The sequence below is a fragment of the Podarcis muralis genome, chromosome 13 (genome assembly GCF_964188315.1).
Source record: "Podarcis muralis chromosome 13, rPodMur119.hap1.1, whole genome shotgun sequence".
NCBI lineage: Eukaryota > Metazoa > Chordata > Lepidosauria > Squamata > Lacertidae > Podarcis > Podarcis muralis.
Genome location: NC_135667.1, coordinates 18,329,215 through 18,338,222, shown reverse-complemented (window position 1 = coordinate 18,338,222; position 9,008 = coordinate 18,329,215). Strand labels below are relative to the sequence as shown.

At 42.2% G+C, this 9,008-nt stretch overlaps 1 protein-coding gene across 1 annotated transcript; it reads right to left on the bottom strand.

Moving 5' to 3' along the window:
• Window positions 1-223: 223 nt before the first annotated feature.
• On the bottom strand, window positions 224-7,665 carry KDELR1 (KDEL endoplasmic reticulum protein retention receptor 1). The gene is made up of 5 exons (XM_028701586.2): window positions 7,334-7,665; window positions 5,441-5,541; window positions 4,153-4,311; window positions 2,318-2,570; window positions 224-1,002 (listed from the first exon to the last, which is right to left on the bottom strand). The coding sequence occupies exons 1-5, from the start codon at window positions 7,422-7,424 to the stop codon at window positions 968-970; spliced, it is 639 nt and encodes a 212-aa protein (XP_028557419.1). The 5' UTR covers window positions 7,425-7,665; the 3' UTR covers window positions 224-967.
• Between the last annotated feature and the right edge of the window lie 1,343 nt (window positions 7,666-9,008).

The window sequence follows — 9,008 nt, the reverse complement described above, 5'->3', positions numbered from 1 at the left end:
ACTGAAATTAACTGATCGAAGTTAGTCATTTCCATTAATTTCAGTGAATCTATTCTGGTAAAACTTAGTTTGATATAAGCCAATGAGTAGAGAGAGCTTCAAGAGATGGGGGAAAGCAGCCACTGTTTTAACAGAAAGCAGCAATACTGTACAGGAGAATAGTATGGGAAATGAGGATGAATGTACAGGAATGGGAAACACAAAGATTTCAATACAAACAGGCAACAAAACAGATTTCTTTTTATTTAAATTCCCATCCCTCCCACAAAGGCACTAATTATTTGGGATGATGGTTGCTTGTTTTATTTAAAGTAGATGAGGAATTAACCATCAAATAATATTCAAAATGAAGCAAGTGTAAGAATGTATTAGGGTGGTCTTTTCTTGCCAGCAATATTTTTTAAAAATAGAGAAAAATAATCAGTATCTAAAGAAAATAGATTAAATTTGTAAGTGCTCCTGTTTATCTGGATAGACCCACGGCACTCAGATTTCTTCATAGCTGTGGTCAACCCAAAGCCCAAAACATGAGCACAATGTGAGAGGAGGGAGATGTCCAGTTGTTGTTGTTGTAGTTGTTGTTGTTTTAAAAATATTTCCTAGCTGTGGCAGTTCATTACCAAAATAGAGTCAGGAGTATAGAAAGTGAGGTCAATGATAAAAAGGGCCCTTGAGAAACCTACCACCTATATATCACCAGCAGTAGTCATTATAAGCTTGGAGTCCAAGCTGTTGCCCACCTCACCCCTTCTATATCAGTCTCTTGAGCAGAAGGACAATCCATTGTTTTGACCCAAATCACACTCAGGTAAAAGTTCAGGGTGCAAGAAGAGATCAACAGGTGACTTAACTTCGTTGGTAAGAATAAAAAAAGAAAAAAACCCCAGAAACTTTGTTTTTAACTTCCTGTGAAGGATTCCCCTCATCCTTCTCGGCCAAAGTATCTTTGTCATGGGCTCAGTGTGAACTATGCCGGCAAACTCAACTTCTTGCCTTTTAGAACTGAAGAAAAAAAAGAGAAAAAATAATGTATGAGAATTTTGTCTTGCTATAGCTGTAGAGCTGTTGAAAGTACAAAAATATAACAACCTCTGGTAAGGGAAAAATACATTTTCAGCAACCTCTGGAAACAAAAAGGTGCATCAACTAGAAATAGTAATTATAGCCTTGAAATTAAAGTAGCACTATAAAATGCATGGTCACATCTGAAAATTCTGCTCATTATATACATATAATAAAAATGCAAGTGTCGTCATGCTGCAGTTTGCTTGAACACAGAGCACCGCAAACTACAGTGTGACGAGAGGTGGTAGATGGGAGGCTAAAATTAGCCAGAGGTAGAGTCAGAAAGTCTGCAGCCCCCATCCAATCAATTGCCCTGCTCCACTGTCTGTTGTAGTAATGCAATTTGTAATACAATAAAACACAACGTAAGAAGAAGCAATAATAATACAATCAAAACCAATTTACGTAATGTGATGGATATACAATCTCCTGTCTTCAGCCAAAAATCCATGGAGACACTGCAGATCAGAGGGAGGTAGCAGGCTGGGAAATCGTGAGATTTGCAGAAGCAGGAAAAAAATATTTCAGGAAGGGAATCCATAATAGCCCAGTGAGACCTAAGCATGTGCTCAATGACCACAATATGATGTACATGAAAGGAACAGGACCATTCCACACTGCAATATTTGGTGTGCAAATGTGTGTACACATACACTCAGCCCAAATATACCCTATCATTATCTTTAAAAAACAACAAATGCCTAAGTTTTCAACATCCTACAAGAGATATTCCAAGTCATTTGAGTTCTTGAGACAGAAAACCCAACAGGCACCCCTACATAAGTAAAAATACCACAGTAAACTAAATAACTGACAACCAGATGCCTGGTAGGTCAATTCACTTGGCAGAGCTGGACCAGATGTGCTCACAGTACTGTATATGCATAAGTTCCTAGTATTTATACTTCTTCATGTGGGAAATATTTATCTGTATCATCTCTTCCCGGTCACAAGGAGAAAGAACTAAGAAGCTAATTAATTTGTTGCCTATTTACAATAAGTATAGTGTCAATAAGTCTTTCCAAGCTACAGAGGTGGAGGCCTGATACTAGCTGTACAGCACCCTCTAGTGATATTTTAGACAGCAGCACTGCTCATTCAAGATAAAATATGCGTCTTCTTGAGATAGACTCCCAACTCACTGTGTTAATTCCACTCCACTCTAGAAGCCTTGAATCCTAGCCTCCCATTTTATCGTATATACACATGATCACATAAAGAAATTAGTTTCCACCCGTTATTTCCAAAATACCTTTTGTAATGTAGAGGTAGAAGAAATCGCAGTAGAGTATGGTTTGCACCAAGCCAGCCACAATGGCAATGAGGTCGAAGAAGCCCTCAAACTGGTAACGCCAAATCCAGTTGAACAAGTAGAGGGCACGGTAGACACCCAAGGCGAAGAGATAGTGACTTGTGATGGTCTCGGCCTCACCTGTCTTACTGACCATGAAGAGCTGTGGCAAGATAGCCACCGACTCGAGATAGATGGAGAAAGTCCAGAGAATCTGGAGGCATCCAAGAGAGATACAATATGATTGTAATTTACATATTACTGACAATGAAGCACAGCTCTGGGCCAGTCCATAATAACCTCAAAGTTGTGCTGCCATCTCAACAATAGCTTGCGGATTTTAAGAAGGAAAAATTGAGAATTCTAGATGCTGAGAAGTGAATAATTTGGACTTTCTACTATTACACAGCAAGATTCAGGACAGAAATTAAGGGTATATCTGCCCCAACTCATTTTTACATCATTAGCCACTGGAAATACTGCAACGAGTAGATGCAGCCTGCATTAGATTGCCCGGAACTAGCATTTGCTTTGGGTGTTGTGTGCAAAACCTTGTACCTCACTCAAGAGATACAAACCACTCCCTAATTCAGAAATAGAGACCAGATGTCATTGGACTCCAACTCCCATCAGTCCCAGCCATCATGGCCAATGGTCAGGGATGATGGGAACTGTAATCCATCAACATTTGGAGGACAAATATTCTAGTCCTAGCCATTCTGTCCCTCTGCCCTTCCAGTTACAGGAAATGTTTTCCTTTTTTTAACAAACTGCATTTCTTTTTTGGCAGAGCAGCATATAGTCTCAGCTACATCACAATCCCATTTGAATGCCATCCACCCCTCACTGGAACAAATTTTGAATAATGAACTTCAGGTTTATTTGTCTGTGCCTAAGCACACAAGTGCAGTTGAACATATTATTTGTTGCTTTAGTAAACAAAACTAAGCCCAATCCTATAATCCTAAAAAGAGAAAACAAATATATAGAGAATTAGTACCGAGGCAAAATAAGACAAAGTGCAAGAAGTCAATGCCAACACATAAGATTGAAAGATATCCTATGACATAGGTACCCCTTGGCCAGAACACTAAATGATGCCAGAGGTTGGTGATCCCTGACTGCAGCCTGTGTAGCTTTGCTCTAGGAAACACTGCACTCCCCCCACTGCTCAGCTGATCACCCAAGAAGTGGGGGATAGACTAGATTTAAAAAATTTAGGAAACCTCACCCAAAAACAGTGATTTTGGTGCTGTTTCCACAGCTTTCCCCATCACATTGTCATACATCAATTCAGCAAAATTTCCCCCGTACGCCATTTTTACACCCCAAAACCATGACGTCAGGAATTTTCCTGACATACGGCAAGCCTAGACTAGAGTGAATTTGGTTGCATAGGGTAAAGGGCTTCAAATGCAGCCATCCTAATGGAGAGAAAGCAGCACCAGGATGGTCACCTCTACATGCCTTTCTCTGCATTTTAAACTCCCTGCCTTCCAAACTTCTGACTGGGAGGCTCAATTACACTGGGGGGTAAAATTCACAGGGAGGGACACCCCTGCATACCTTTCATCTCCATGGGTTTGTGCATTTGCGCACACACAACTGGACACTGCTGTATGGATGCGTTACTATGTGGACAGGCAGGTCTGAATCTTGCTACATTTGCTGGCATGTGGCTTCTACCAACCCCTGCATGCGTGGAGCCAAAAAGATTGCCTTCCCCCGTTTTATGAGCAGCCGTTTGGGGGCTTGGATCTTAATGCAAAACAAGACCAACCTATATATTAAATTACCTCTAGGGGAGTGAAATCATGATTCACTAGGAAAGCTAACACTGCTGTGGGAAAGACCAGGAACTCCACTCGGAAGGTGTCATGGTTGCCATCATAGGTGGCTTTGAATTTGCTATAGATCATCCACACTGTGGCATAGGAGCATGCAATATAAACCACCTACAAGAGACAAAATAGATTAAGAGGGATCACTGAGATCAACTATCACCCCACCACCCCAATTCTTAATGTAAAATAGCCCTCCTATAGTCTAATCATGTTACAGAGAATCCCTAGGAAACCTGTCTTAAAAATTAAATAGTCCCTCTCATATTTCTAGATTCAAAAGCCCTCTTTAGCATCCAGCCAACCTCCCCCATGCACCCCAAATCCCTTATAACAATGTATTTCCCCCCTTTTCCTTAATTCTACTAGCCTCACATTGAAAAGTGGTACACCAGGCTTGTAGATCTTCTCAGTACATTCTGTAACTTACTTTTCAGTACAGTGGTACCTCAGGTTACACATGCTTCAGGTTACATACACTTCAGGTTACAGACTCCACAAACCCAGAAATAGTGCTTCAGGTTAAGAACTTTGCTTCAGGATAAGAACAGAAATCATGCTCCGGTGGTGCAGCGGCAGCAGGAGGCTCCATTAGCTAAAGTGGTCTTCAGGTTAAGAACAGTTTCAGGTTAAGAACGGACCTCTGGAACGAATTAAGTACTTAACCAGAGGTACCACTGTATTCTTTTTCAAAGTTTTAGTTCACTGTTTTGCTTTTAACCTTCTGGTATAATAATATGCTGTCGTTAAGCTTGTCCAGAAATATGGGGCAGAAAGACTTCAAAGTCTTAGACTATAATTATTCCGCCTGATGAAGTGCCCTGCAGAACTCAAAAGTTTGCTTCCTCTTATATCAACATTTTACAACTGCATCCTGCACACACATACCTGGAGATAAGCTTCACTGAGCTCAGCAGGACTTACTTCTGAGTACAAAGGCCTGCACATGTCACAGTTGAACAGTGCAACTCTACCTAGTCAGAAATAAATTGTATTGAGTGGGCTTACTCCCAGGTAAGTGGGCACAGAATTGCAATCCGCCTAATCCTATCTCCTACTACTGTAACCGACTGTGATGTCAAGGTGTTTCAGGCAGAGTGAGGGGTAGAAGCTGAGAACAAGGCCTTCTCTCCTACCTAAACATTTCCCTTTCTCTCTGATTTATGCTAGACCCACACTTCATCCAAGCCTGTTATGCTCTCCTTCCACCCAGTCCCATCTAACCCACGGTCGAAGCCAGTACCTTCATGGACGTGTTGTACAAGGAGATGTAGTTGGTGAAGAGGTCTAGGTACCGAGTGGTGAAGACAATGGCAAAAAGAATTTGGCTCTTCCCAGAAATCCCTGCACAGAGAAGCACAGGGCAGTGAAACTGACAGATAACCACAAGGGTTCTGTGAAATAACAAATGTTTAAAGTAGCCATGTTCATTCACAATAATTTTACACACACACACACACACACACACACACTCAAAAGCAATATAGTAATCAATATATTTATTAGGATCAACTAAAAGATAATGAAGAATTAAGCAAACTCTTCAGGATTTCACCATCCAGCCTCACAACCGCTCAAGCCTCAACACAAAAAATACATAGGCATACCACGCATAGGCACAGAATAAAAATAATCCAAAAGGGCTATAGAGGCAGGATGGTAGTGTGCTGGGATGCATCTCCGACTGGGCCTAATGCATGATATAATCCACGGCCTTTCCCAGTTCTGCCCAGCAGGAGTAAGTTTCCTATTCAGGCCTGAGGAAATCCACACATGTGCAGGGCCTCTGGCTTCCCTCCACCCAACCCTTTTACTCTCTACAGACCACCCAGACAACTAGAAAACCAGATTCTTTTTTTTTCAGGAGGAGGAGACCTAATAAACTTTGCCAGTCTAGTCTGAACTATCTTCCACGTCATCATCCAGCCTCTGTCAAGTTCCCTGCAACCAGCTTCTCCCCACTGAATTCCACAAAGGATAAAATTAAAACTTCCACTTTGATCCCCCCTCATTATGGCTTTCTTCCCCACCCCAAAGGCTAATTAACCCATGCCTGGCCAGGATAACTATGCTACTTTGGCAGGGGGAGGTAACCTTTCCTAAAAGCAAGCTTCATATACTATGTTTTAGTTATAAAGCATTGCTATAAAAGATGAATGGGAGATCTCCTTTTAAAGGACAAGTTGAATTCAACACAGATACATAGATCCTACACATAGAAAAAATTATTCCACAATCAGCCACCAGCTTTAACAAAATCATATTTTTTTTCTGTAAGGAAAACTCCCAAACACATTTAGGAACATAGGAAGCTGCCTTATATGGAGTCAGGGGCATCCTTCAAGAGAAAGCAAACTCACAGCATTAGTAAAGTTCCTTAATTAATAAAGTTTATACGAACTCTTAAGATGATATGGAAATGGATGTTTAAATCTACTATCTGAAAACTTTTAAAATGATAAAGGGGGGACATTTTCATATCTTTAAGGTTGCAAAAATTATGTACAGTTACCTAAGAGTAATCTTCACTGAGCAAAGTGGGGCATGACTTCAAGTAAACATCCAAAGACTCAAGTGTCTGTAGTTTGAGAAGGAACTATTTAGCAAAGGAAAGGTTTAACAAATAATAACCAGCTATTTGGTTCTGCATTCCTTATGAAAACAGATTTTGTTGTGCATGATGTTTCAACGACAGGCAAGAAATAACTTTTCTATTATCAAAACCCAGTATCACATTTTTAAAAATTATATTTCATAAATCTCCAAGTCAGGAAGAAAACAGAATTGCAACAGGACTGTCTTTCAATTCCTGAAATAGAAACCTGGAAAAAAATAAAGGGAAATTGCTTAATTTTAATAAACCAATAGCTAAAAAATAAAGCTAAGTTGTTACTATGCAATCCTGTGGCAGGTTACTCAAAAGTAAGCTCCAGTGGGGCTTACTCCCTGGTAAACGTACATACGATTGCAGGCTTCAAAGGAAAGGAGAGTAAGTAATTGCATGAGTAAATTACAAGCGTAAACTAGTCAATTACAGGTTGTCTCCCATTGTTATGTGATCACTTTCAGGCCGGGAATAAATAACATTTTCCATTCCCACGTAAGAGAGTGAGCAGCGGAACGCCTTCTTTCTTACCAGCACATGATCTTGTCTTCCAGATCTTCAGCAGCAAGATGATTATAGCTAATAGATGAGAGATGTCTCCTAGGAAGCGGAATACATTCATGGTGTTCCGGGTGTGTTGTGGAGAGATTTGCTTAGCTTCCTAGCGGGAAATCTGCGGAAAGAGTAGACGAATTTAACCTTTGGGAGCGGGAACAGATCCCAGGAGGATAGGGGTGGGTAATGCCTGATCGGGAGGAAAAGAATCTTTTGTTTTTATTTCTTCTTCCTTTTTGATCTAAGTAAGCTGGCGTGTGTGGATGTAAGGATTCCTGGGAAAGAAGGCCACAAAAGGGGGCGGAGGAAGCCTCGCCACACCCACAGCTGGGCTGGGTTAGGGCAAGCTGGAGGGTTGGGGCTCGACTGAAGAAAGCAGCGAGACTTCCAGCTCCTATTTCTGGCTTCCGAGCAAAGGGGCGGAATCACTAGCTTAGGAAGGTCAGAAGGGTGTTCCAGAGCTTAGAACGGAAACTTCATAATAAACACCAGCAGATAATAGCTTGCATGCATACTGAAACGGGGAGGAGAGTGGACGACACACACACTTTTGGTAATCTCCAGGCATCAGTACTGGTGACCACATGCTTGAGGTGGTAGACGGTTTTGTCTACCCGGGTTCCAGCATAACCAGCAATCTCTCCATCGACGCTGAGCTGGACAAGGTACCTACCTCGGGGTAGGTACATACGCTTCAGGTTACATATGCTTCAGGTTACAGACTCCGCTAACCCAGAAATAGTGCTTCAGGTTAAGAACTTTGCTTCAGGATGAGAACAGAAATCGTGTTCCGGCGGCACGGCAGCAGCAGGAGGCCCCATTAGCTAAAGTGGTGCTTCAGGTTAAGAACAGTTTCAGGTTAAGTACGGACCTCTGGAACAAATTAAGTACTTAACCCGAGGTACCACTGTATTGGCAAGGGAGCTATGACAATGGCTCGCCTCTCCTAAAGGGTGTGGGAGAATGTGGTGCTATTACATCCAATACCAAGATGAAGGTTGAGCTGGCTTACTTGTTTAGCATGCTGCTTTATGGAAGTGAGTCGTGCGCCACTTACATGCGACAGGAGCAATGCTTCAACATCTTCCACATGCACTGCGTCAGGAAGATTTTGGCCGTCACATGGCAGGACAGAGTCACAAACAAAGATGTGCTCTCCCAAGCTCACATTCTCAGCATGTTTGCGCATCTGTCTCAGTGATGCCCGTGCAGACTTGGTCATGTCCACAAAATGGAAGATGGCAGGATCCCCAAGGACATGTTCTATGGGCAGCTGGCTTCAGGTACTAGACCACCTTTGCATTACAAAGGTGTCTGCAAACATGACGTGAAGGCTGGTGATATCAATCCCTTGCAGATGACTGCAGTGCCTGGAGACCAAAGGAGAAATGACCACTGAGAGGAGCACAGAGAGAAGAATCGCCATGGTGCATCTGCAGTAGCACAACTGGATGCCTTCACCTGCCCCAGATGCAACAAAACATGTCTCTCCTGTATCATTCTCTACAGCCACAGCATTGTAACTGTCCAGCGGTTTGACTTCACCCCCCGAAGGCGGTGGTCTTCCAAGACAGACGGATGCCAACCAACCATCTGATCTACCAGAACAGGGACTGGAAACCTGTTCTGCTCTAGGGGTTGCTAGACTACC

What these genes read in the sequence shown, in the direction of transcription:
- KDELR1 (XM_028701586.2), bottom strand. Translation starts at nt 7,424, where the DNA reads ATGAATGTATTCCGCTTCCTAGGAGACATCTCTCATCTATTAGCTATA. An exon ending in GAAGACAAGATCATGTGCTG is followed by an intron (nt 5,542 to 7,333) that starts GTAAGAAAGAAG and finishes TTCTCTGTGCAG; the next exon opens with GGATTTCTGGGAAGAGCCAA. An exon ending in CTACCTCTACATTACAAAAG is followed by an intron (nt 1,003 to 2,317) that starts GTATTTTGGAAA and finishes TTTTTTCTTCAG; the next exon opens with TTCTAAAAGGCAAGAAGTTG.